This window comes from Cavia porcellus, unplaced genomic scaffold, assembly GCF_034190915.1.
Source record: "Cavia porcellus strain 051 isolate PalLab524CR breed Dunkin Hartley unplaced genomic scaffold, mCavPor4.1 scaffold_5, whole genome shotgun sequence".
Lineage (NCBI taxonomy): Eukaryota > Metazoa > Chordata > Mammalia > Rodentia > Caviidae > Cavia > Cavia porcellus.
Window position 1 is genome coordinate 14,536,580 of NW_026947488.1, and position 27,848 is coordinate 14,564,427.

Genomic DNA, 27,848 nt, shown 5'->3' on the forward strand with positions numbered 1-27,848 from the left:
GCATAAATGGCCTTCAGTCAGTTCTGTAAGGCGAGCACCCTGTGTTCCACGGAAGTGTAGTTAGGACATCACGCACGGCAGACGGTCGGTGTGCACCTCACATTCACATCGGCTGTGGGGTGAAGCTTCATACTCCCCCACTGGCCGAGGACGAGTGGGGTGCATTAGTGATGTGTGTGTCCGGGAGAGCTGGGCGCCACCCAGTTTATTTACAGCCGTGGTCGGGTAGTGAGCCATTTTGAATAAAATGTACAGAAAGGGTGAGAAGTTGGTTAGTTCCTTCAGTTTTGAAAGAGGATTGCTTGCAACAGATCCCTTCTGGAAGAATCTGTGAGCACGGGGCCCGCTGCCTGTGGCCCAGCCGAGTCCCGCCTGAGTGTCCCAGGCTGGTCATAGCGGCCGTGTACGGTTATGATAGCTTCTAGGAAAATGACAATAGGATTGTGATATTTGGCCTATAAATGAATATAAAATGTCAAGGGTGAGGTTTCCCTTTCTGGTTTGTACCAAAGCACCCTATGACCAGGGGTGACCCTTTAAGAAACTCTTGAGGGCTTGTCTTCTAAGTGTGAATATATACACATTTAATTTGAGTATGTATGTACTTTAGTGATCACTGTGGTTTTATTTCTTCTAAAAAAGAAAAGGGTATAAATAAGCTGCAGTGAAGTATCTCACACCCTGGATTTGATCTCCAGCACTGCAAGAAAACAAAACAAAACAAAACAAACAGAAAAGCAAACCCAAGCTTTTGATTTGGGATTATATTCTGAGGTTTGATTTTATGATTGAAAAAATTATAGAGTTTACCAACTTAGGTTGAGAACTTATTTGTGTCTTCCAGAGTCTCAATCAGTGAAAGGAAGCAAAATGTAATCTTAGTGGAGTAAAAACAAATTATTTTTAAATTTTTTTGATAATGGAATGATTTTTATGTTGAATGTGACAAGGAATCACTTCGGCTTCTTTTAGGCTAAATTATGTCTACTAAAGACTGAAAAACCCAAATAAAGAACCAAAGGAGACACTAGTTTCTCCCACGTATTGTTTAATGTAAAGTTGCTTAGGGAAGAAAGTTGCTGATTTTGGGGATTGGTGGCAGCCGTGGGAACCCTAGCCCTGAAGCATCTTTTTGGATTTTTTTTTTTTTTTTTTTGTCTTTTTCTTTTTTTATTGGTACCAGGGATCGAACTCACGACTGCACACTTGCAAGGCAGGCGCTTATGCCGCTGAGCTAAATCTCCAGCCCCCTGAAGCATCTTTTTAACTCACAGGGATCAAATGTCCATTCTGAGGAACGAGGGCTCTGAACTACAAATGGTAACCTATTTTTTTAGATGCTTTGCTTGAGCATAATTTGGTATTGAATTTTTGGTATTGAATTATTTAGCACTGGGGGTTGAACCCAGGGTGCTTGGCTTCATGCTGAACTATATTCCCAGACATTTTTTTTTTTCGAGTCAAAGTCTTGATGAGTCACCAAGGTGCACATGGCTTGTATTTGAGATCTTCCTGCCTCAGCCTCCCAGAGTGCTGGGATTACAGGGTTTATGTAATATTTTAGATTTTTTAAAATTGATAAGTAAATACCACTCACCAACAAACTGGGCCTTATATCTTCAGCTGATTAAAATAGGGCTTCCAAAAATCGGTCAAGATTGAAAGATGTTATAGAGTCCCTGTATTGAAGGCATTTTGGCTGCTCGAAGGAGGAACAAAATCTCACTGTAAGGTTTTTCTCACACGTGGCAAAATACCTGCTGGTATTTCGGGAGGTTTCGCTGGTGTGCCATCTTTAGATGTAGCCAGAGTTCGTTCTCCAGTCAGTTTTGGTTGCAGAGGGCTGTACTTCAGCCATCTCTAGGGTCCAGGCCTAAGGTGACAGGTGGTGGATTATCACTGTCAACCTTCATGGAAGAGGACAGAACTTGCTGTGTGGTTATATATTGAAAACAGAACAGATAACAAAACCAAAGCAAATAGAACTGGGCCCAGGAAGGTGGGCCCCTTTGGAGCTTCCCGAGCCCATCCTTTATGGATGTCGTCAGACTGGAGTTGTGCAGAGGGTCCCTTTGTCTCTTAGAATCTGTGTGTGGTGTGGGTGCCTGGCCTTCCCACACAGTGATGAGTGTGTGCCCTTGCGTGTGTCTTTTGTTTTACAGACAGATGCCTTCCAGAAGCCGGTTCCGTTGGAACAGCATCCTGACTATGCCGAATATATTTTCCATCCCATGGATCTTTGTACATTGGAAAAGGTTGGCCCCTGTGAACCCACTCCTCTGTTGTAGCCCTCAGTTGTCGTGAGGACTCAGGCCCTGCTTCCGGCTCCGTGCCATCTCTCGTGTTAGATGGTTGCTCATTTTTCCTGCTCTGGTTTTATTTGTGTGGAAGAGCCCTCACTTCTTTGCTCTGTAACATTCTTCCTAGGATGGCGGTGGAGTGTTCAGATCCACTGACGGTACATCTGGGGGTGATTTGAGCTTTGTACCCAAAAGGGGCCATTGCTTCTTTTTGGGGGTGCATTTCTAGGAGTTGATCCCAGAGTGACACACATGCTAGGCAAGTGCTCAGCCACTGGACTCCGTCCCAGCCTGAGTCCCGGCCTTCTAAGGGTTAGAGACCGGGCGGGTTAGAGCCTGGCTTCTTCTGTCTTTTGGAGGTGCTAATCAGAGCAGCAGGAAGAGTGAAGAGAAGATGAGGTATGGGGGAGCCCTTGCTGTTAGCAGTAGGGACACAGCTTCTTAAACTGGACTTACTCTACTGATAAGGCTATTTCTTTATTGCCTGTAGCTGTTTTTAAAATTTCACACTAAAATTCCTTGGTGAAAATTATACCTGTAACACTTTTGATACTTGTAACACATCATTCTGGTGCTGATTTTCAGATTGTTTTGTTGGTGAAAAAACAAAACAAACATTAGTTCATATTATAAGCATGGATAAAACCCCAAACAGCAAGTCCACTCTGTTTTGTTTTTTTCAGTTCTGGGAATGGAACTCACGATCTTGTGCTTAGTAGGCAAATGCTTGAGCTGCTGAGCTAAATCCCCGGCCCATAAGTCCACTCTTGTGGACACTCTATAGTGCATATGTGTGGAGGGAGGACATTCAAGAAAGACAGTTAATCCTAACTTTGGGGTTGGGGTAAATTTCTTTTTCTTCTTAGTGGTGCTGGGGATGAATCTGAGGACCTCATGTATGCTGGGCAAGTTCTCCACTGCCGAGCCACACCCCCTGCCCTTGGAATAAATTTCTTAGCATTACCGTATTTCAGTTTCATCCTCATAAAATAATCGCTACTTCGCTGAGTTTTCATGAGACCATTTGACTCACTTTTCCCCTTCGGTGTGTCCTGTATTCTTTTTCCTTTTTTTAGCTAATTTTTTAAACAATTTTATTTTTAGTACCTATTCACAATACATAGTAATTACATACTTTCAGCTTGGGGGTTCGATACGAGTACGTGGACTCTTGATCAGTTTTAATCCTCCAGTCACTTATGACTTAAAAATAAATAATACACAAGTGTATAAAGTGTCCTCTTCATCAGAAGGCCCTGCTTGATAAATGACATCAGCTTTGAGATGAGAAAATCCAAGTTACCGTGATGAATTCAACCGGTAACTTTTTATAGGGTTATAGATCTTAAAAATAATAGCACCTTGGGAAATGAGTAAAAGAGCATTAATTAATTTGGGAAATGATTGCTAAGAAATTATGTGAGGACGCAGGTGTTACTGACTGTGGATTGCACAGACTCACTGGTGATTATGCGCCAATTTTTCTCTTCCCAGAATGCTAAAAAGAAAATGTATGGCTGCACTGAAGCCTTCCTGGCTGATGCAAAGTGGATTTTGCACAACTGCATCATTTATAATGGGGGTGAGTGGCTCTGACAGTTTCCACCGAAGAGAGAATGCTGTGCGTGCTGCCTTCTCCTGTCCTTTATTAAAAATAAGGCTTCCAAGTCATGTATCAGGGCAAGTGCAGATCGCTGTAACGGGTGAACCCTGGTAATGATGTGCGTTTCAAGGCAGGGGTTCACATCTCAAGTGTCTGCCTGCCGCGTGGAGCGGCTGTCTCTTACTGTCATTCCAAAGTCCACGTGGTAGTGGGGACATAATTACATACAATGAAATGCAGATTATTGTATGTGTACATTAGCGACTGTGACAAATGTGCAACCACAAGCCCAAATAAGATCAAGCATATTACATTCCCCCTTTCCCTATTGGTCAACTCGGGTCCACTGCAATTTTGTTCCCTGTCACTGTGAATTAGTTTTGGATATCCTAGGACTTCTTCCAAATACATCATACAGATTATACTTTGTTTCATTTGGCTGAAATCACTCAGTAATATCTCTGGGATCCATCTCTGTGGTTCTGTATGTCACTGGCTCCTTCCTTTTTTACTGCTGAGTGGTTTTTATTTTGTCAACATCCTGGAGCTGGTCCAGTTATCTTGTTAATTTTTTTTGGTGGTGGTGGGGAATAGCAGGATTGAACTCCGGACCTCATGCTTGCTAGGCAGACATTGTGCCACTGAGCTAAATCCTTGGCCCCTTTAGTTTGGATTTTTGAGATAGGATCTTTCCCTATAGTTCAGGCTGGCTAAATAGGCTTGGCTGGCCTCAGACTCACAGTGATCTTCCTGACTCTGCTTCCTGAGTGCCACCGCACCTGGCACACCTTGTTAATATTGCTAGATATTTAGTGTGTTTCACGTTTAGACTATGATGAATAAAGCTGCTGTGAACACTTGTACAGTTGGTGTGGACGTCTGTTTTTATTTCTGTTTGATAAATACTAGGAATTGGGCTGAGTAGTTGAGTAGGTTTATTTACAACTTTGTGAGAAATGATGCCAGGCTGTTTCTACAGATGTATCATTTTCTGTCCTACTAAAGGCTTATGAGAGTTCTGTTTGCTCTACCTCCTTGTCAACACTTGGTATTGTCTGTCTGTTTGTGGCCATGCAGAAATCTGGGCAGCCGCTGGCGGGTGGTGTCAACTAGGGATTATAGAGAACAGGAAAGTCCTGTTGGTGTGGAGAGGTTGTTGTTGGCAGCCCCACTGCTTTGGTGGTTATACAATGAACAGATCTTGAGTTTTCAAGGCCAGTCCAAAAAGATGACTTTGTGACCATCTTTTCCTTTGATGTGGTGCAAAGTTGAAGGGTCTGGCCTTAGAATTGGGTCAGATGCTCACCTCATTAGCTAAGTGCTCTCCGTGGGCTTACTCATTAATTAAACATGCACACTCTTACTTAGTTCTAATACTAAGAAGCACTGTGCAGCCAGAATGTTCTAGACAGGGCCACCCACATTCCCTTCTTGAGTCTCAGTCTGGGCTAATGAGTGCAATAAAGCTGTTTTCTCCTTTTGTGAGTCTTTAGAAGGTCAAAGGACTTCCCAAGTGTTTTTTTTTTTTTTTTTTTTTTTTTGCTTTTTGCTTTTTATCGGTACCAGGGATCGAACTCATGACTGCCTGTTTGCAAGGCAGGCGCTTATGCCACTGAGCTAAATCCCCAGCGACTTCCCAAGTGTTAATCCATGAACTATAGGGAAACCTATGACAATTACTCAGATTTAGAGAGAACAGCGAGGCTTTCAAGATGAGTTGATTTGATGGGCAGAGTCAGTAATTTGAGGCAGTACAACTAGCCAGAAACCTCAGGATTTTAGCTTTTAAAAACTGAATCCTGGGGGAATGCATGTGGAGTACAGCCTTGGGGTGGTGTTGGGGAGCACCACCCAGCAGCTCTGAGCAGGATTTAAATTCTACTAATTGGCTTTCTGTGTTTATCTGTGAGTCTGTCCTAGGCCTCGGCCCCTTGCCTGGCGAGGGGAGCTGACTCATAGTAAGTGAACCTCTATGAATCACTGGGCCTGGCTGAGGCCTGTAGTGGCCTGTGAGGCCAGAGATACCTCAAAGGGCAAGATAAGGCCACAGCTGAGGACACTTGGCTCCAACATTAATTAAGTAAATAGAGACTGCTGCTGCAGGAACTTCACTCCTGCAGCCCAATCCCACCATAAATGTTATCTTGGAGATAAGATGGTCCTAAACAGCCTTAACCTACTGCTTTGAAGTGACCCCCACCCCAGGTCCTGCTCATATCCTGTGCTTTCCTCAGTTTCTCCGTCTTTTTCTTAGTACTAATAAAAGTGGGTTAATCCAGAGAATGCTTTGTCATAGCCCTCCTGAGTTTCGAGCTCAACTAAAGGGTTTTGACCCTCCTGGAGCCCTAAAATGCATACAGTTTGTCTCTTTTTATTTAACCTCTACCATACACTCATTTGGAAGATCGGGGATCTAGGTCAGGCCCCGATAACCTGGGGTGTAGGAAATCTCTATTAAAATTAATCCTTTTTTCTTATTCCCTTAGGAAATCACAAATTGACACAAATAGCGAAAGTAGTCATCAAAATCTGTGAACATGAGGTATGTTTCCTGCCATCCCGTGGTGGCTGCATCCAGAGTGCTGTGTTGGGGGGCTGTTTCATTTGGAATATCACCTAGTGGGTGACTGTTGTTTTTGGAATTTGTTGAGGAACAGATAGCACTTCCTATCTTTGAAAAAGTAGAAGTCACATTGAGGGGGCACTGGTGCTTTGTAAAACCCCTTCGATCCCAGTAGTGATCTGAGGCAGACAAAACCATTTTTTAGATTTCTCTCAGAATCACAGCCCTGCACTGGGCTTCCTGAAATGTCTTGCTTGCCCGGATTGAGCTCCACATTTCTGACCTTGGCCCCATAATCTGTGGTGTCGCGACAAGGCTTTTTCTGTTTTCTTGTGGAGGAGGTTTAGGGTTGGACCTTGGGGGAAAGGTTTCAGGTATTTCCCAGAGGGTGGCCCAGGCGACCTGGAGAGGAGAGGAGAGGAGAGCGTCCTCTTGCAGATGCCTGTGGTTCTGACCAAGTGGACTCAGGGACAAGCTGGGCTTGCAAGCCGTGACGTCCTGGTGGTGTGGGATGAGGTAGGAGAAAGGTCTTCTGTTCTGGATCCCCACTGTATGAATAAAAACTGAGATGCAACAGTCTTGGACCTGTCTCTGTGCCGTTATTCTTTCCTCAGAAAAACTGCCTGCTGTCACTGGACGTAGTATATGTGCATATTTTTGTTTTACTAGATAATGAAGCACACAGGAAGCACTAAAGTTTTCATGGCTATGCAGTATTCCCACATGCAGCTTATGAACATTTTTTTAATGATTCATTTGTCCTTTAGCTAATAGTACCTAGTTTTGCCACCACTTTAAATAAGATGAAGATGAGTGTGATGATTTGCTTAGGTTTTAGAATTACAGGGACCAGATGTGGCCCTAAACACTGCAGAAGTTTTAGGTGGATATGTCTGATTGCTTTCCAGAAAAGCCATAGCAATGTGTACAGCACCCTGATAGTTCTTCTGATACCCTTTCTAACATTGTGTATTCTAATTTTTTCTGTATTTACTTACTTTTAGTTTTTATGTTTTTTAAAAAAATTTTATTAGTGCATTTTAGGTACACATAAGGATCACATTCATCATAGGAGTGTTCTAATTTTAAAAACATTTGTACATCTATTCTGTCTCCCATATGATATTTAGAAATTTGCATTTCTCTGTTAACTGTGTTGATGGGCTATTTTTTTTCATGTGTGGTACTTTTGAATTAATTAGTCCAGAGGCAGGACTAGGAGGAGGAAATGCATTCCTTCATGAATGCTTTCTTTCTTTCTTTCTTTCTTTCTTTCTTTCTTTCTTTCTTTCTTTCAAAAAGTCTGCTAATGATGGGGAGATAATAGTAGCTAACTGCCAGGGGAAAGCTTATGGGCTTTGGAGTCCAGCTGCATGGTTTCGAATCTAACCCCTCTGATTTTGCCACTGTAACCCTTGAGGAGACTACACTGACATCTTGGGACCTCCTTGTCTCCTTCGATAAAATGGGCGTGACATGTCTTTTCTTATCCGGGCTTATGAGGAATAAATGAATCAGTACCCTTTGAACCTGTACGTTACAAAGCACGCTATATCTGATAATGATGGCGGTGTCGTTTATCTCATTTAGATTTTATAACCCCGTGGGGGTAGGTGCTGCTCTCATCCCTGTTACACCAGTGTGAAGTGGAGGCCTGGGAGAAATAAGTAGCTTTTCCTGAAGTTATTTTGCTAAGTAGATTGTGGAGTCTGCATGCAGATCAAAGAGCTTCTTGGTGGCTAGCTCAAAGTCATGATGTTGTCTTGCAGAATGTACTGTCTTAAGAGGGGAAGGACAATAAAAAAAACTGTTGAATTTTCCTCTTGTCCTTAATGGAAGTACAGTAGGGCAATTTGGTATTAGTTGTGACTAGACAGGCATAGAGATGGGGTGTGGCACGGGGTGGGGGGTGGACCGCCTGGCAGGGAGGAGGCCAGACTGTCTAGAGCAGTCAGAGGTGATCTCAGATTCCAGGGCTGAGCCTGGACTGCACATGACCTTGAAGAGGCCCATGGGTTTAGATTTTGTTAGTTTCACAACATTACAATTCTGACTTTTGGAGCTACAAAATTCTTTGTTGGAAGGGCTGACCTACAGATCAAAGCTGCCCCGCCCCCTCGAGTTTTAACAATCAAAAATGTCTCCAGACACTGCCAAGGGTTCTCAGTTCGGGGGGGGGAGATCACCTGTCCCGGGTACACAGAACTGGGGGTGCGATGGGAAGTCACAGGGGCAAGACAAGCCCGGACTTCTGTGTGTAGGAAGTGGCTCTGGCTGCTTGGTGGGCGGTGCACCACAGCGGAGCCAGAATGGAGGCTGGGAGAACTGGGAACCATCACTTAGGGTACCTGGGACCCCAGGCAAGGTCTGCTTGAGCCCAGAAGTTCTAGGCAACATAGCGAGGCTCTGTCTGGCTAAAAAAAAGGAAAAGAAAATCAAATCTACACATAAAAGCACAACACTTACAGGATCAGCCATTTTTGAGAGGCTGTTAGATGTCAGGCCCTTGGCATGATGACACATCCTAACGTATTTTTGCTTTACAGATGAATGAAATCGAAGTATGTCCAGAATGTTACCTAGCTGCTTGCCAAAAACGAGATAACTGGTTTTGTGAGCCTTGTGTAAGTTTCATGTACTTTCCTTGTTTCATTTTTTGAACTCTGCATGCCTTTGTTGGCTCCCCCAGTCAGCCTTCTCCAAGGGCTTAGGAGACAAAACTTTGGTTGATGTTTTAAAATAATAATTTTTGTTGATAAAATTATTGTAGAGTGAAAATCTAGTGAATAAGATAAATGCTCTGGTGGCAGCCTAGCACCCTACCTAGTTCTTGGGTTAGTCATTTTCAACAAACTGCAAAATGTAGAGTTGAAGGAAGGTTACCAGAGATGTGGGATGTGACCAGCACTTCCGTGGAGGATGTGAACAGTGAATGAGCATGCCATTTGTAGACTGTTTGGGGCCCCTTAGGTATTTTTTTTTTTGGCACTGCTGGGGATCAAACCCAGGGCTTTGCTCATGCAAAGTTAGTGCCACAGCAGAACACAACACACACAACAGGTTAGAAATACAGAACTGACAGGAAACCAGTGATTTTCTACAACCTACACGCCACCCCACCTCCAAGAAGGACTCGGAGGTACACCCAGGAAAGTATTTCCAGACCTCTTCAGACAGACCCAGCACAGGCTATGGATGTGTTGTGTTCTGCTGTGCAGTACTGGGATGAAACCCAGCGTCTCCCTCATGCAGCCAGGTGTTTTCTAGAGAAGAGTGCATTGTGGGGTGGCCTGGAGTGTGTGTGGGAGAGAGGGAGGGGCCAGAGGGAGGGCCAGAGAGAGCAAGACCGGGCAGGTAAATAATCTGAACATACCTGGAGTCTATTTGCCTTAGGAGATAAATACCTGAATGGCCAAGGCTCTGCAGAGCCCCCTACAGAATAAAGGTGGTTACTGCTGTCCTTCAGACACTGGCCCTGGTGCACATTTAGTCAGACAGGGAAGACCCTGAATAAAAGAATTCTCTGGCCCTCTGCTACCCAAGTGACAGCAGAGCCGGGATTCAAACTTCCTCTTTTGGCCTGTGCCTCTTTTTAAGTCCCTTCCCACCTTTGGCCAGGTATCGTGGCCACGTAGCTTCTAGGTAATTTCACATAGACAGGCCCTGCTTTAAACTTTCCGCTTGTGTCCTGTGTGATTTCTGCTGATCTGCACTGTCCTCACATAATGAGCTTTCATGTGTATCTCGCTGCCAAATATATACAAACCCTGGATTTTTTTTTCTTCTAGAGCAATCCACATCCTTTGGTCTGGGCAAAACTGAAGGGCTTTCCGTTCTGGCCTGCAAAAGCTCTGAGGGATAAAGACGGGCAGGTCGATGCCCGTTTCTTTGGACAACACGACAGGTGGGAGTTCAAAACAGGCTTTCAACATGTAGCTTCAACTGAACCTTTACTGTCAATGGATAGGAAAAGAGGTGGAGGGTATGGCTATTATTACTGTCGTCATTATCCATTTTGTTTTAAAAAAGCAAATTTTTTTGTTGGTAGCCGGTATGGCTATTATTTTATTGTCATGGTTCCACCCATTGGTCTCGCAGTTGAAAAATATTTTTGTGTGTGCTACATTAAGCCTGATACTGTGTGGGCATCAGTTTTTTCCAGGTATTTTAGAAAATATTCTTGCCTCGGTGGTTTTGTTGATGAAACTAGCTTTGGAATGAGTTCCATGTCTATTTCAAGTGCTGCTATTCTTTATTTATTTTCTAGAGTAAATTAAGCCACCTTGCAAATTGCTTTTCAAAGTAATGCTTTCAGGGATCAGAAGTATTTTCCCAGATTGCCAGTAAATGAATCTCTTATCATTATGCTGAATAGTTCCCTCCTGTTCCCTTTTCTCTGTAGCTAAAATGGGAAATTATAAGGGGATGCTGCTTTGACAGGTGCGAGCACTCCCTGCCTGCCTTCCTGCTCTCCCCTTTCCTTCCCTACACGGTGAAGTGAATTATTCTAGCTAATAGCAGTTCCCTTTAGAGCAGAGCCCCTGTGCGCTCGAGAACAACAGGTACTCAGAGATGAGCGGCGGTTAATATCTCAGTTCTCTCCTAGCATGTTATATTTTGATTAAATGGGCAAAGACTTACAAAGCCCCCCCAGGCCGTTTAGGAAAGCGTCTGAGTACATAGGGGAGACTACTTAAACACACAGGATAAAAATTATATGCCCCCACAGAGTAAACAGCAAATATAGCTTATAATTTTAAATAACACACTAGCTTCTGAAATGCCACTTTCTCTGTCAAATTTTGCTGGAAATCTTACAGATCAAAGAAAAATACGAACTTCAAAGGAATCAGGTTCCTTCCTAGAAATCCCAACTGTGCCCTGTCAGCAGACAAAATGGAAATTTGTGGAGCTGGTACTGGGTTTGGATGGAGAATCACACTTTGTTTTTAACCGGTCTTATTGGCAGTCTCTCTGAAATTCATTAATTCCTTCTTTCAAAGAAGTGTTTGCATTTAGTGCCTGCTCTGGCTCCGTGCTGTTTGCAGGGATGGTGCGTGAGCTGCAGAGAGACTGCCCTGCCTGGGTGAGGCTGCACCCTACCTAGCAAGGGAGATGGGTGCTACCCAAGCCATCAAACAGGCTTCCCGTCCCAGATCAGGAGCTGATGGAGAGCTGGGTATGATGATTTGGCTTGGAAGGATCAGCAAGAGTTGTGGCTTGGTGGTGAGGGGCTGCGTGTGCCCGGTATGGGCTGTACCCAGAGAGGAGAGAGGCTCGGGAGGATGGGGTCACAGGCTGGGCAGGAATTTGGTTTTTGAAGAGCAAGACAAATGGCTCCAGGCTATATAGGTCATTCCAGGTCTTCATCAGAGCGAAGGTGTAAACTGTCTTGATGATTTAGGCTCCTTACTCTAGGTAGTACAGTGTAGGTGTGTGTGTGTGTATATTGGGATGTAGGCAGCTAGGGACAAAGCAGTGTTTACCCTGTGCACCAAATACTTCAGGTCCTCACAGTTGCTGATCCTGTACCCCCAGCTCTCAGCAGCCTGCTGAGACCTCTCGATCCTCACCTGCCACACAGCCACTGAAGGGGGCTTAGGTGGCACGAAGGATGCTGTGGGAGCTGTGCTGCCCCCATGTGTGGAGGCCGTTTTGAAGAAACTTGCTTAGTCCTTGCTTCTGGATGGGAGTTGGCCTGAAAGTTGGGTTTTTCTCTTTGTGAGTTTCCTGACCTCTCTTGGTGGCCTGGTTGTCTTTTATCCTAAGGACTATGTCACCCTATTAACTCATTCGAGTTCAGGGGATCCCAGTGATGGAGACTGGAAGTACATTTCATAGTACAGGGTCAGTGCTTTGCAGGGCCCAGATGTCTTGTTGCTAGCAGCAGGGAATGGAATGGTTCACAGAGGACTCGCTTGTTCTGGGGGAGCCTGCTGCCTCCCTGTGTGGATTGGAGTTGGTGGGGCGGGTGTGCGGGCAGCCTGCTGTGGCAGAAGCCAGGAGCGTCCAGGCGTGGACAGCCGGGGGTTGTGGCAATGCTGTCCCTTCTTCAGGGAGCTCACTTCGGTGTAGTGGAACCAAAATATAACCTAGTCATGGACGGGCGAGCCAGGTGAGGATTGCAGGGTGAGCGCACATGGTATCCACGTGCTAATTGTCAAGCTGATATGTGTTAGAGGGAGCCCAGGGAGGCTCTCGCACAAATCTGGGGTGTTCTGGAGAGTCACAGCATGCTGTGTGCCCTTCAGAAGTATTTCCCTGATTTTTTTCCTTTTAGACGCGCACGCACAATTACGTTAGCTGAGCGGGATGTGGTGGGGCACCCCTATCATCCGAGCCACTTGGGAGGTGAGGTAGGAGGAATTGGTGGAGCTGAGGGGTTCAAGGCCAGGCTGGGTAATACAGTGATACCCTCTCTACCCCCATCCCCAAAGAGAAACAACAACAAAATAAGAACTTTCAGTACTAAATGCTTACAATTTTTTTCTTTTTAAATAACTAGACTGCCAGTAACAAAGTGCCTTCTGTGTACCAGGTACTGCTGGAAGTGCTTTCTTGGAGATGCTGCTTTTGTTTGTTTTTCTGATAAGAAAACTGAGACCCAGAGAGGCTAATGTCTTGCCCAAGGTCACTCAGCCCAGATGTAGCCAGGTTGGGTAGAGCCGGGAGCGGTGGCCATAGCACTGGACTTCTGTCGCAGGCTGCCGTGGGCTCCTCATGGTACGTCCCTCCCAGGGGCTTTTCACAGAAAAGCAAATCTAACTTCCCTTTATTTCCTGGGCCTGGTCTAAGGAGAGAGACACTTGCCTGACAAGGCCCATGAAAGTTATGTGAGTCACTGCAGGAAAACGGCAAAGGCCTTGCAGCCAGATAGAAGTTTGGGGAAATAGCACGAGGCCTTGGCTCCAGGCTGATAAGCCCCAGGGCCTGATACTGGCCCTGGCCCCTTTTGGGTGGCCCCTTTATCCCGCAGCAGATAGCAGTCACCTTCTGTTTCCTGTTGACCACACCTAGGTAGGCTCTGGGGCAGCCCTGGGGTCCGTCCTGTCTCCCGGAATAGATCTCTGTCCCTACGCGGAACAGTGTCTTGTCTGCAAGATGGTTTGCTGCTTCTGCAGCTTCCAGCGGAAAAGCAGCTTTTGGGATGTATGGGAAGGTGGGGGTTCAGCACACTGAGAGGAGCAGCCCCTTTGTGGGGAGGGGGATTCAGTTTCAATTTGTCACCATCTGTTATCACCAAGGGTCACAGGCAGTCTGTCCCATGATGCACCTCCTTTGTTTTCTCTTAAAATGCAGGGAGTTTGATGCCAGCCATGGACAAGGATGAAGTACAATAAGCCCATTCTTCCTGCTTCTCTTCATAGCTAGGGCAGACTGGGCGTTGGGTCTTGTCTTTGAGCTCAGGAAGCCTCTTCCTTCACTTCCCTGATGGCTAAATTACTTCCCATGGTTTTGTGCCTGGCTTCCGTTCGTGGATCATGGAATTCCAAAGGCCCTTTTGGAAAAGCTTATTGCCATGGCAGTTTCCAACCACAGGTTGGGGCCGGGGAATCAGAAGTGGTGGCAAAGTTGGGTTCTGGTGTCTGCACCTGCTCCGCTGCCACCTGCAGTGGCAGGTGTGGTGTGCTCTGCCGTGGCCTCTCCTCTAGTCACAGGGCCACTGGTTCTGGAACAGTGACCGGTGCTGCTGCTATTCTTAAATGTGTGTCTGTAGAGCCTGGAGAGCTGCGGGGCAGGAAGATGGAACTGGCTTGAAGCAGGAAGTGGGAGGTGCACCCTGAGGCTAAAGGGCTGCTGTGTAGTAGTGGTTTTTCTGTGTGGATTATCTCACATTCAGAAACACGCACCTCCTCCTGGGAAAGTGGGTTTCCAGAGTTTCCTGCTCTTTTAGAACTGGGCTGAAAAAAGGAAGCTTTCTGGGTCCTGTGCAGCTGATGGAGGTCTGGGGAATAATTCTCTAGAGGTGCAGCCAGGGACTCAGTGGCTGGCTTATTCTCTACCAGCTGCAAACTCAAGGGCATTTAGTGGATTTTTAAAGGATTAAAATGCTAAGCCTTTTACATCTTAGCTGGGTTTTGTTTTTCGTGTTTTGTCTTTATGGCAGGACTTGTCTGTTAAGTGGATCATTAATTAACCATCCAAACCAAGACTTTTTATTTAGAAAGAAGATAAATAAAAATCTTGGCAGGCACACTAGGAAAATTTGGTTTCCATTAATAAAAATAACAATCATTGAAGATGACTAAAGTGGACTCGAACCCTGTTTCTCTTTTGCCCTTCTAGGGCCTGGGTCCCAATCAATAATTGCTACCTCATGTCTAAAGAAATTCCCTTTTCTGTGAAAAAGACAAAAAGCATCTTCAACAGTGCCATGCAAGAGATGGAGGTTTACGTGGACAACATCCGCCGGAAGTTTGGGGTTTTTAATTACTCTCCGTTCAGGACACCGTACACGCCCAACAGCCAGTACCAAATGCTGCTGGACCCTTCCAACCCCAGCGCCGGCACCGCCAAGATCGACAAGCAGGACAAGGTGAAGCTCAACTTCGACATGACGGCGTCCCCCAAGATCCTGATGAGCAAGCCCATGTTGAGCGGCGGCACGGGCCGCAGGATTTCCTTGTCCGATATGCCGCGCTCGCCCATGAGCACGAACTCCTCGGTGCACACGGGCTCCGACGTGGAGCAGGACGCGGACAAGAAAGCCACGTCCAGCCACTTCAGCGCCAGCGAGGAGTCCATGGACTTCCTGGAGAAGAGCACAGGTCGGTGGGGGCAGGGGCAGGGTGAGGGGGGCGAGGGGGGTGAGGGGGGCGAGGGGGGCGGGGGGGGGCACAGGTGGGGGAAGAGCACAGTGCACGCTGCCTGGAGCACGTGGTGGGGGGAAGGGCACGGTGCACGGAGCACGGGGTGGGGGCGGGGCAGCGCAGAGCCTGCGTGTCCCCAGGTTCCCAGGTGCATCCCCAGGTGCTCCCCCAGGTCCCCAGGTGTGTCCCCAGGTCCCCAGGTGCGCCCCCAGGTCCCCAGGTGCAGCTGCTCCGGCCCGTCAGCAGTTAAACAAAGGCTTCTGGTTTGGAGAAGCAGCTTAAGGTCCTATAATGGATTTTTAGTCAGTGCAGCTGTATTCCTTCAAAATAAGAAAAGCTTCCCAAAAGCTTCCTGGGAGGTATTCTGTCATTTATTTATTGATTGATTTGATTTAAAATTTTTCCGTTAGGAGCGTGTTTGGAGTAGCGAATGTTTACATTCATCTTTGGGAGTCGGTGTGTTTAACGTATCTTGAGTTCCTTTTATTCTCTGCCTTCCTCTCCCTTCTCCCCGCTTCCTCTCTGCAGCCCCTTCGCATTTGCAAAAGATCTGACTCTGGTTTTTTTTTATTGTTTGTCATTTTTATTTCATTAAAAAAATTTCCATGCTTTAGGTTTCTCATATAAGAAGTTATGCTGTATCTAAGCATTTGTGCTGATATATTTCATTTAACTGGTCTCAAGGTGTAACACTTCCTATGTCTCAAGTTTATCCTTTGTGACAGGGTAGTATTCCAGCATGTCTGAGTACATTTTCTTTATCTAGTTATATGTCGGTTGATACATAGGTTACTTCGAAGATTAGTTAGGGGAGTCATGTTCCTATAAATACAAATAGGCATGTATTACTGTAATGTACTATGTTTAATTTTGGAGCAAACTTGCCTAGAAGGGGAATACCTGGATTTAATGGAATTTTTTAGTTTTAGTTTTTTGAGGAATGTCCCTGTTGATTTCTGTAGTGGTTGTACCAGTTTACATTTCCAACAGTGTTGAAGGGTTCCTTTATCCCTGTATCCTCCCCAGCATTTGTTGTTATTTGATTTTTTGATAACCATCTTTCTGGGGAAGATGAAATGCCATTGTGGTTTGAATTTGTGTTACTCTGATGACCAGAGATTTTGAACATTTTTTCATTGTCCATTTGTTCTTCTGAGAAGTACCTGTTCATTTTAGCTTGTTCATTTTTTGTTTGAGTCTTTTTGTTTTTTTTTTGGTAGTTCATATATTCTAGACATTAGTCCTCTGAGGATTAATTAGCAAATTTTTTTCTCATTTTGTAGATTGTTTCCTTTACTGTGTAGTAGCTTTTTAATCTGATGATAATCTCATTTGTTAGTTCTTAACACTATTTCTTGTGCCGTTGGGATTCTATTTGGAGAGTGTTTTCCTATTCCTTTGTCTTTAAGAATTTGACGTGTTTTAATCACCAGCACATTGTGTTTTCATTTTAATATTTACATCTTTATTGATTTTGATTTTATCTTGGTGATACATAGATTTAGATTTAATAGCCTGTGTGCATGCAGCCAGTTTTCCCAGCACCATTTGTTAAAGATGCTCTCTTTCTTCCATAGTGTTTCTGGTCCCCTTTTCAAAGATCAGGGTTTTTTTTTTTTGCATATTGTATTTTGTTCTGTTGACCTGTGTTTCTGTTTTCGTTGTAGTATCATGCCCAGAGTTGCTTTTGCTGTTTTGGGTCTTTTCTGGTTCCTTGTAAATTTGAGGATAGCTTTTTCTGGTTTTGTGTGTTGTTGGTATTTTGATTGGGATGGCTTTAAATCTGTATGTCAGTTTTGATAGCATGGCCATTTTGACAGTATTGGTTCTGCCTGTGCAAGAGTTTCCACTGTCTGATGACCTTTTTGATTTCCTTTTTTAGAGTACTATAGTTTTCACAGAGGTTTTTAGGTTAACTTTTAAGTATTTAATTTTTCTTTTGATTAAGTTTATGGGTATAGTTTAGATACACAAAATGATCACACTCATTATAAGGAATTGGTACCTATACATGATATAACTTGATTCTTATTTTTCTCCATTTTCTTCCCCTCCCTCCAACTCTTTCTCCTTATTTACAAAAGCTTTGCTGCCACTTTTTCCTTCTTTTCTCATCTTTTGTTGTCCCCTCCTCCTCCCTTGTTCTCCTTCTCATTGGAATATTTTCTTCCCATTCCCCAGGATCTCTTACACATTTTGGTCCTTACTGACATGTTTGGTTTCTCACACCAGAAAAACAGTGTGCTACTTAAAGGCGTGTCTGATTTATGTCACTTTAGAGTGTGGTCTCAGGGTTTCCCCATTTAGCTGGGGATGTCTCAAGCCTACCTTGCTTTATGGCAGTCATACTCTGTTGTTAAAAAGCCCCCACATCTTCTTTACCTGTTCCTCGGTTCATGGGCATTTGGGCTGTTTCCAGACTGTGCCGCTGTAAACATGGGTGTGCATGCATCTCTGAGGTATGGTGCACATTAGATTTTGATTTCCACAGTGGTTGCAATAGTCCACACTCTGCAACAGTCCAGGAGGGTTCCTTTCTCCCCACAGCCCCACCAGCATTTATTACTGGTTGATTTCTTGCTAATAACCATTCTTTATGGAGTGAGATGGGATCTTTGCAATGTGTTAATTTGCATCTCCTGCATGAATAGTGATGTTGAACATTTTTTTCTTGTGTTTTTTGCCATCTCTACTTTTTCTTCCGAGAAGTGTCTATTCATTTAAGATACCCTTTTTTGGATTGGGTCTTTAAATGGGGAGGATCTAATTTTTGAGTTATTATTCTTTGCATCGTCTAGCAGCTAGCTGTTGGATTTGTCTTCATGGTTTCTGCCTCAGCCTCCTAAGTACTGGGATTACAGGTGTGCACCCTCATAGCTGTCTGGTCTGTAATTGGCCTTTTCGTTATTAACCTGTTGCAAGATCCTGCCTCTTCAATTTATTGGGGGCCAGATGTTGCTGTTTATTTGGCCAGCCTTGGATTCTTCGACACTGACCTATAGTATTGTTTATGACCCTTAGTCAGTCTCAGTCTTGGCATATGAGCAAGAACAACTGATCAGAACAACTTTGTCACCTTGGCCGGAGTAGTACAGTCAGCAGAAACAGTAGCATCGAGCACAGTCTAGAAGAGGACAAACTGTGGTGACTATTACTTTGCTACCTTTAACCGTATGAAATATTGTGGTCATATAACAAAATCTAAAACAAAGTAGAAAATGGTGCATGGTAAATGTGCCCGCAGGATGGTGATTGTGCTCTCCGGTGTGTAAATTTAAAAGGGGCTGGGAGAAACAATAGAGAAATACAGATTAGAAGAGGCTGGAAAACAGGAATATTATCCAGGCTTTGGGAAACTGGTGAAGACAGGGAGAAGGAGAAGGAAGAAATAAAAACAAGAACTGAACAGAGCAATGAAACTAGCAACAACGTTCACACTAAGAAAACAACAACAAACACAGACTGGTGTGGTGGCGCCTCTAAACCCAGCACTCTGGGAGACGGAGGCAGGAGGATGGTTAGAGAGGCCAGCCTGGGCTCCACAGAGTTCAAGTCCAGGCTGAACTGCATAGCTAGACCCTGTTTTTTTTTTTTCCTCTCTTTTTCATTTTTATCTGTACCGGGGATTGAACTCACGACTGCCTGCTTATAAGACAGGTGCTGATGCCACTGAGCTAAATCCCCAGCCCCTGTTTTAAACACCAGAAAACAAGACAAAAATGCCCCACAAGCAAACAACCATCAGAAAACCCCTGCAAAACCAAGAATAGCCAGGGATTTAGCTCAGTGGCATAAGCACCTGCCCAAGGTCCTGAGTGTGATTCCTAGTACAAAAAAAAAGTCTGCCTGAAGGCGAGTCTGTGCTGTTACTGGAAGACAGAGTTAATCCCAGCAAGCCAGCTGTAGGTCTGTGGTGTGTGCGGCAGAGGATAATCCCAGTGAGCCCACACATTTGGTTCTGCTGAAGTTCAGACTGGTTTTCAGCTGAAAGGCCGGACCCCAGGTTAGCCTGCAGTACTCCCATGCCTCCTGCCAGCTTGAACTCTGCTTCCCTGACCCCAGCACCAGCCTGCAGCTGTTCTGGGTCCCCAGCTCATTTGGCTCCTTTCCCAGATGGCTACTGGCCAATAGCCTTCTCCTGGGCCATGTCTGAACTCCAGTAACTCCCCCGCCACTTCAGTCCCGTGTGTACTGTCCCATGCCACTGGTGTGCTTCTGCATGGAGGTCTCTGTGGTCACCGGTACTAACTGTGGGTCTGCAGGCTCTGGGCGCCCTTCCCATGCGGTGAGCTGGGGCTCAGGGGAAAGCCGCCTCCTCCCGTGAGGTCTCTTCACTGTCCTGCAGGCTTCAGTTCTCCCTGCAGACCCTTGCTCTTTCCCTCCTCCTCCTCCTCCTCCTTCTCCTCCTCCTCCTCCTCCTCCTCACGTTGCTATATTCCAGTGTCTGGACACTAAGTCCAGGAAAGGCTTTTTCTAGTGTTCACTACTCTGCCATCTTCCCAAAACCCTCAAAATTGTCTTTATTTGAAGGCTGCCCACAGAGTAGGGTGTGGAATGTGGTAGTCCGAATCAGGAGACTGCAAAGGAAAGCTGAGGGTCTGTGCCAGAGCGAATTTTATTTTAAATAAGACTTTGGCCTGGGGATTTAGCTCAGTGGCCTAAGTGCCTGCCTGGCAAGTATGAAATTGTAAGCTTGGTCCTGGTACCAAAAAAACAAAACAAAAAAAACCCCAGGAATTTCGCAGGTTGGGGGTACAGCCCAGTGGCACAGTGCCTGCTTGGGAAGAACAAGGTCCTGCATTTGATTCCCAGTACCAAGGAAAGAATTCCTCCATATATTCACATTAAACTGCAGTGTTAGAGAAGGCTTGCTGGTACTGGAGGTCACTCTTTCAAGGTCACCTTGTCAGTGTTGCTTTGCACTTTAGAGACAGGCTCTGGTCGAGTCATGAGGACACGGATGCTGGTGTCAAGTTCCACTACTCACTAGCAATGTGGCCTTGTCCTGGGCACCTGATGTCTTTGTGCCTAGGTTTCTCCCTTGTAGTATGATAATCCTAAAGCCTACTTCGCAGGTCCTTGTAAGACTAACATGAGTGTGTGCACAAGAGCCTAAGCACGATGCCTGAAATACAGAAACCAGTGCTGCAAAAACGTTGGCTTCTGGGCTGTGTCTCCCATGGTTCCTCGTTTGGAGAAACATGACCCCCTGTGGGTCAGAGAAATGTTTCCAGTGACGTTGATAAAAGTACTGGTGACTGAAACACAGTTCTTTCTACCTGAACAGGATTTGGCCACATGTTAAATATCTCTGAAAAATAATAGTTCTGCTCTCTTTTTCTTGAAATGTGGTCTTTAGTTTGCTCTTGGTGCCGCTGAGAAACCCATCACCGAGAAGCCTGTGCATACAGAATGATCAGGGGCTGCGACCCTTGCGGCTCTCAGCATAGAATGTGGAGCTGGGGGCCAGGGCTGCTGTGTGCGAATGTGGATGCCACACGGGCTTGGGATCTTAACGTTCTTCCAGAGCAGGGGCAGCCCGGGAGCTTACCTTTACTTTTGGGTGGAGGTGCTGGGTATTGAATCTAGGATTTGTCACTGAGCTACATCCCTGACATTGTTTGATTTTTGAGACAGGGTGTCGCTAAGTTGTCCAGGCTGTTCTTGAATTTGAGATTCTTCTGTCAACAACCACCCAGCATGCTGGGTTTGCTGGCATCTGCTGTCACACCTGGCTGGGAGGTCTGGATTTTTGCTTAAAATCTCTAATTAAAAAAATCTTTTAATTACCAAATCTCAGATCCAAATGTTTTAGGTTGAATAAGCACATCTATGGGTTGGACCACTAGCTGTAGACTTCTGGCCAAGTTCATGTTGGAAAGCCTCTCAAGGTTCCTTTCCCTTACCCTGCATGAAGGAATGCCTCCTCCACCCTCCCCCAGTCCAAGTCTGGCTGTGTAGTTCAACTTAAATTTACTGTGTAACTCAGGGCTGGCCTCTCCCTCACAGCAAGGCTCCTGCCTCAGCCTCCCAAGTGCTGGGCTTACAGGTATGCACCGCTTAGTGTACCAGGAAGCCTGGCTGGTCAGAATCATTCTAATTGTAAAAAATTATCCCCTTTCTTTAAGAGGCAAACAGTAAATAGAGTCTTGTAGGTCATTGTAGCCACCGACAGTATATGGCTGAGTTCTGTCAGACTTTGGTGGTGCTGAAATTTGAATTCTGTGTTTTAGGAATTCATTCTTTGATTCCTTTCTCCTTGTCAGCCCCTCAAATATTGTCCTGCAGGCCAGGCTGGAACAGGTGGCATGCCAGACTTGGCTCAGGGAGGAAGTTTGCCAACCACTGCTATAGACCACAAGAGTTAGGAGACTCTCAGGGTCCCCGTGTTGCAGAGGCTGGCTGAGACCCTGTGCAGCATGAGGGAGGCCCTGGACCTGCACTCCCAGACCCCGGAGTCCAGGGCTGCTTTCTTTCCATTGCCCCCCACTGCCCCCTGCTGTTAGGAGTGAGAATAGCAATCAGTGGGAGACGGGGATTCTATAAAACCCTGCCACCTTCAAGAACGCTACCAATGAGACAAAGTGGTGGCTTATCCAAAATTATGTAAAACTGAAATATCATAGGGTAGAAAGTAGTTCCCAGTGCTGAAAATTCTGTAACCAGCTGCAGGAAACTACAGATTGAAATGTGACCCTGTAAAACTCGCGTGAGCATTGAGAAACCTTCCTCTTCTTGGGGAGCTGAGGTCCTCAGAGCCTGTGTCTGCCAGGCTTAGTACCCATGTGGACTTCAGGGAAGCTTCGCGGACCCGGAAGCCTTTTGCTGGTGCCGTCCCGGCTTCCGGCTGTCCTGATGGGCTGAGCGGTTCCCATTGCGCTGACTTACCGTTTCCCTTTGTGTAGCCGCGTGGCTGCCGGAGGGTTCGCCTTCCGGATCTGATGTCAGGCACGAGTGTGTGTCAGGGGCGGCAGCCTGCGCCCCAGCTCCTGTCCCCCTTCTGGCTCATGGTCCTCGGCCTCGTAGCGCCCCTGTGGAGCGTGAGTTGGGGACGAAGGGAGGGCATTTCCACGCATACCTTTAAATGGGAAATAGATGCTTTTATAAAGTAGAGAATCAAGGGGCTGGGGATTTAGCTCAGCGGCATAAGCGCCTTCCTTGCAAGTGTGCGGTCATGAGTTCGATCTCTGATACCGAAACGAAAAAAAAAAATAGAGAATTAAAATTGCTAACAATCCCACCTCCCTTCACAGATGCTGCGCTGCGTGCGCGTATACATATATTTCACAGTAGCAAAGTTTATTAAAGATAGGAAAAGAAACAGACTGCTGATTGAGTTTGGACCAAGCGCGTGGGAAAGGAAGCGCACCCCAGCGTGATGGCCAGCAGCCGCGCGCAAGAGGGCGTAGTGGCCACGTGGTGGTGTTAAGGTGGAAGCTGCCTTGCGCGCGAGGTGGGCGTGTTGGGCCCGGAGTGGGGGGCGCAGGCTCGTTCCTCTGTGTGATTTATTCAGTGCGTGTGCCGCATGCACACGTGTGTGGAACACTTCCCCAGACGGTGCTTATGCGGCTGATAGGTGACGCCCCCTAGCAGTGCCGCTCCTTTGTATTTCATTACAAAAGAGCTGCTAACATACTAATGGGTCCTAAGTAGTATGATGTCAGTGTTGTCTCATAATTTTTATTTTTTTGGTACTGGGAATCGAACTGATGACCTCACACTTGCCAGGCAAGCGCTTATGCTGCTGAGCTAAATCCCAGGCCTCAAATATATTTTAAAATAGTAGACTACCTTTTATATATTGACAAATTTTTAAAAAATTTCTGTCCTGTATCAGATACATCTGTGTACTGCTTAGTTTAGGGATCATGAGTTTATCATGTCTGGTTTAGACTGTGTAGTTTTCTCTCTTTTCTTGTTTCTTTGTTTTCTTTTTCTCTTTCTTTCTTTCTTTTTTTTTTTTGGCTATTGGGGGTCCTAGTGTTGAACTCCTGTGATCTTCCTGCCTCAGCCTCCCCAGCATCTGGGAGTACAGGTGTTGGTATTAGCAAGTAACCCTTAAAAATCTTATTTCTGCCAACGCTGCTTAGCCATCTGAGCCTGTCTGTTGACGCTGTGGTCTGTGGGTTGTGTGTGCAGGATTCCAGCAGGTTGTGCAAGCTGTGGCCCTTTGAACATATGGGGTGTTACTGAAGTTTTTTAAGTTAAGGAAATTTTGTATGAATCATTAACCCCCGCCCCGCATGCTGGTGTGTGTAGCCCAGGCCAGTGCTTTACAATTTAATTTCAAGGCTCCTTTTTCGCAGTCAGAGTAGAACCTAGCACAGGCTAGTAGGACTTTTTGTAAATGCAGAGAAAAAATTTGTTTTAGCCCACACTCGTGAATTGTACATCACAGTGTAAAATCCACTTAAATTATTTGCAACTTCAAAGGCAATTAGTTCTTCCTTTGGGCAAAATTTATGGCTTTATAAAAGGAATGGCATCTGCTTCAAAGTGTAATTGAAACGAACATTTCCAAATGTCTTTCTACTTTTGCAAATGCCTGGTGTGATTTAATGCGGTGTTTTTCAGCCCTGGCGTGGCTGACATTTAGGCTGGGGAATTCTCTTTGTAGGGCTGCCTGTGTGCTATGGGAGGGTTAGCACAAGCTCTGGCCTCACCCCTCGAATGCCAGCAGCAGTCCCCATCACGTGCAGGTGTGACAGAGAAGGGAAAGCACAATGGTCAGGGGTGCAGCTGAGTGTTAAGAAGCAGGACTCTGTCCCAGCACTGCTCCCTCCTCAAGCCGCCAGACTGTCTCAGGCATCCCCAGGGGGCAGAATTTCCAGGCCTTAGTATGAATCATAGGTTTTATGTATCATGCTTTTGAACTTTAGCACTGGTGATGTTATTCTGATTGCCTTTTCGTTTGTGGTATTAGGTATTGAACCCAGGGCCTTCAACTGCATCCCAGGTGTACTCTTCTTCCCTTTTAAGTAGCCCAGGCTAGACTGGAATTCTCCTGCCTCAGCTTTCCTGAGTGCTGGGATTACACGTGTGTACCACCACAGCTGTAGTGCTGCTTTTCTTGTTTTTCTGAGACATGGGGGTCTTGCTACATAACTGGCCTTGAATTTAGTAACTAGCAAAGCCTGGCCTCGATATGGTGGTGATTTCATGCTTTAGCCTCCTGAATGCTGGGATTACAGGTGGCCACCACCTTGCCCAATTTAGCTTCGCCTTTGAAATGCTCCACCATTTTATGTTGGATTTTGTATCATTTTTCCTGAGTGTAAAATGTTCTTTCCTCTTTCAGAGGACTAGGAATGTAGCTCAGTAGTACGGGATTTACAGGTACCACTTGCTCCAAAATTCTGTTCAGAGTTCTACATTACTTGTACAAGATGAAGAGCAGATAATTCCACTCAGAGAAATGACATTTAAGGATATGCTGTCAGATTTTAAATGTGGGTAATAATTTCTAAAATGCATGTATTTCGGAGTGGGGCCACACTGAGCTGGTCAGCTTAGCCTTCTCTCTGAGTTGCTGTGGCTGTGTGTTTCCGGTGTGTCCTGTCCTCCTGGCTGTGTCTCCTGATGCTGTTGCCTTTTGAGCTGTCTCACGGTGTGGATGACAGCCACACCAGGAGCTGAAATAAGACTTTGCAGGAACAAACCCCTTTAACCTCCCTGGGTATTTGTGACTGCAGAATCCTCTCTCTCCTTTGACATTCTCCATATTGAATATATTTTTACACATTTCAAAGATGTTTCCCCCCCTCAGAACCATAGTAAAAGTCTTTGAAACAGGGCAAAAAAGGTCTGTAATCTAAATGCTTCTCCTTGACCCATTTGTTTTAAAAAGGAGGCCTGTCAGTCCTGTGCTTGGGAGGCTAAGACAGGAAAACTGCCTTGAGGCCGAGGCCAGCCTAGGCAACAAAGGGACTTGAAGGGCGCCCTGTTCTGCATAGTAAAACCCTGTCTCAAAGAAAGGAAGGTGCAAAATAAAAGTTACAGGACGCACTTAGTTTTTCTCTGTAGTTTAGAGCTGTTAACCTTTCCAGGAACGCAGTTACAGATAAAAAGTGGGTACCGGTATGCTGTCACTTGAAGGTGACATACATACCCTGAAAAACTACACCCGTGGGGGCGTTCCATCCATACTTGAGTGGACCTTTGTCTCCGTCCATTTCCTGTCAGATCACCTGCCTCCTCCTCCTTACCGGTGGCTGGTGTTTATCTCATAATGTACTTAACGATCTCTGGTGAGTGGTATCGGAGCCCTCTCTCGGTCTTGGCTGTGATACAGACTTCCAGCAAAGCCTCGGCTGTCAGTGCTCGGTCAGACTCCAACGCTGGGCTCTGTGTTTTATGCACTTTAATTTGCCACCAACGTGTTCTCCTGGTTTTCCTTTCCTCACCTATTCTCTGTGTAAGGTGAGGGTTTTTGCTGTCTTTTGTGTTTACGTGAGACGGTCTCACTGTGTTCTTCAGATCAACCTTGAGCTTGCTGTGGTAGTCCAGGTGGGTCTTACTTGGAATCTTCCTGTCTGATCTGCCATCACAGTACTGCAGAGCAATACACTATACCCAGCTAGGTGTTTGTATTGTTTTATCTCTTTTTTTGGTTGAGACACGGTCTCTTTATGTAGTTCAGGCTGAACATGAACTCACGTGTAGACCAGGCTGTCCTTGAACTCACAGTGACCCTCCTGCCCGGCCTCCTGAGTACTGAAGTTAGCAGCGTGTGCCCCACACCTGGTGAGGTGTTACATTTTGAAATAAGTTTATGTGCATATAAAAAGAATGCACAGTGGGGAGGGTTGGATAGGTACAGTTTACATCATCTGCATTTAATTTTTGTTGAGCTCCCTGATCTCTTTGTGTTTATTGACTGTTTCCTGTGAGTTGATTATTCATCTTTGGATTGTCAGTTACACCCCCTAGTTCACCTTAGTTTTAGCAGCCACATGATACTGAGATTTTTAAACTGATAGGTTGGCTGTTACCAAGTCTTTATTGCTGATGATGACCACGGATGCACAGAGAAATCGAGAGTGCACGCTTCAGTAAATCACTTCCTGCAGATTCAGGAACTGTCTCAGACAGCTGCTGTGTGTCAGGCGTCAGGCGGTGACCTGGGTGTGTCTAGTTCCAAGGATCCTGCTCCTCTGGAGATGACATTCTCTTGGCCTAAGGGAAGTGATAAACAGAAATTGCCTTGTGGTAGATGGGCCAACGAAGTGACAGAGGGCAGGTGACGACTGAGCTGGGACCTGAATAGGGAGGGGTCATGGCCCGTGTGTGCAGGGGTGAGGGCCTCCCAGGAGAGCTTGAGGGGAGATCAGCTTGGTGCCCAGGAGGTTGGCGTGGCAGGAAAGGTTGGACGTGAGTGGGAGAGGAATTTGACTTTCCTTCCAGGGAACGGGACCCTTCTGGCTGGCTTTAGATGTAATGGGCTCTCATTTCTGGCTTAAGGGGTGGTGCTGGCTGCTGTGTGGAGGGTGACTGGGGTCCGGATTTAACTATGCCTGTTCGGTGGGTGAGGAAATGGAGGCAGGCACCCACCTGAGTGTATGGGTTCCTACACCAGCTTTGGGTGCTTTGAGGTTCCTACATTTGCCGTTGTCCTGAGGATGGGGTCCCCTCCGGACGGATTATCCACATAAGCAGAATTGGCTTTCTTGGTATCTGCACGCCTTTAAGTCTCAGCTGGCTTTAAAAGGGCTCAGGTTGTGGGAGGGGCCAGATCCCAAGACAGGACCTGACTCAGTGTGTTTCCTTCCTCCTGTTGGGGATCTGACCCCGGGCGGAGCAGGCTCAGCCAGTGCCACGCCCTGAGCTGTAGTGGGGTTGGGCTCCGAAGGCAGGCCTGCCAGGCCCTCTGAACATGCGTTTTTTAGAATAAGCACTTGGTGCCCCCAGAAGTTTGGCATGCAGCCTGCGAACCTCCGACTGGAGCTGGGGTTCCCCCAGCGCTTGAGTTAGGCCCTCAGCCTGCCCACGAACGGGGCACCCACATGCACTTGGCCCCTCGCTGTTGTTCGGAGACTTACGCCCATGAATAGCCAAACCGATTTCAGTGGCAGCTTAGCCAATTTGTCCTGAGCTTTGTGTTTGGCGGAACACAGTAACTGGGAGGTTGCTCTCTTGGTGGCTTTCCCAGTTTAATGCGGGGCGAAAGCTCATTGTGGACCCCTGTGAGCATCTGTGTCCTCCCCTGTGTCCCCAGCCAGAAGCCACGGCACACCCCGTCCGAGGTCTCCGTGCGCCCCTCACACACCCGAAGTTCCGAAGACTTTTTGTGAATCTGTGTCTAACGGTCACATCCTTTTTCAGCTTCACCGGTTTCCACAAAGACGGGACAAGCGGGGAGCCTGTCCGGCAGCCCGAAACCTTTCTCTCCGCAAGCGTCGGCACCAGTCATGACGAAAACGGACAAAATGTCCACCACTGGAAGCATCCTGAATCTTAACCTGGGTCAGTTGGCATTTTTGGAGGTATCTTTTTTTCCTGGCAGCTGTGACCATCTTTGCAAAGCATAATGTCTGTTTTTCTGTGTGATTCTTGAACCCTGAACTCTTCAGTTG

General features: G+C 46.2%; 1 protein-coding gene across 23 annotated transcripts in view; it reads left to right on the forward strand.

Annotated features, from left to right (window-relative positions):
• Positions 1 to 27,848, forward strand: part of Zmynd8 (zinc finger MYND-type containing 8) — a 105,337-nt gene that overhangs the window by 43,207 nt on the left and 34,282 nt on the right. For 20 of the 23 annotated variants that reach the window (XM_005002808.4, XM_063248236.1, XM_003467708.5 and 17 more), the window contains 7 exons: positions 2,163 to 2,255; positions 3,795 to 3,882; positions 6,390 to 6,445; positions 9,013 to 9,090; positions 10,255 to 10,370; positions 14,753 to 15,234; positions 27,598 to 27,738. In XM_005002808.4, coding sequence (XP_005002865.2) covers positions 2,163 to 2,255; positions 3,795 to 3,882; positions 6,390 to 6,445; positions 9,013 to 9,090; positions 10,255 to 10,370; positions 14,753 to 15,234; positions 27,598 to 27,738 — 1,054 coding nt within the window. The remainder of the gene's footprint in view (positions 1 to 2,162; positions 2,256 to 3,794; positions 3,883 to 6,389; positions 6,446 to 9,012; positions 9,091 to 10,254; positions 10,371 to 14,752; positions 15,235 to 27,597; positions 27,739 to 27,848) is intronic. The other 3 variants (XM_063248234.1, XM_063248237.1, XM_063248232.1) reach the window with 1 other exon arrangement.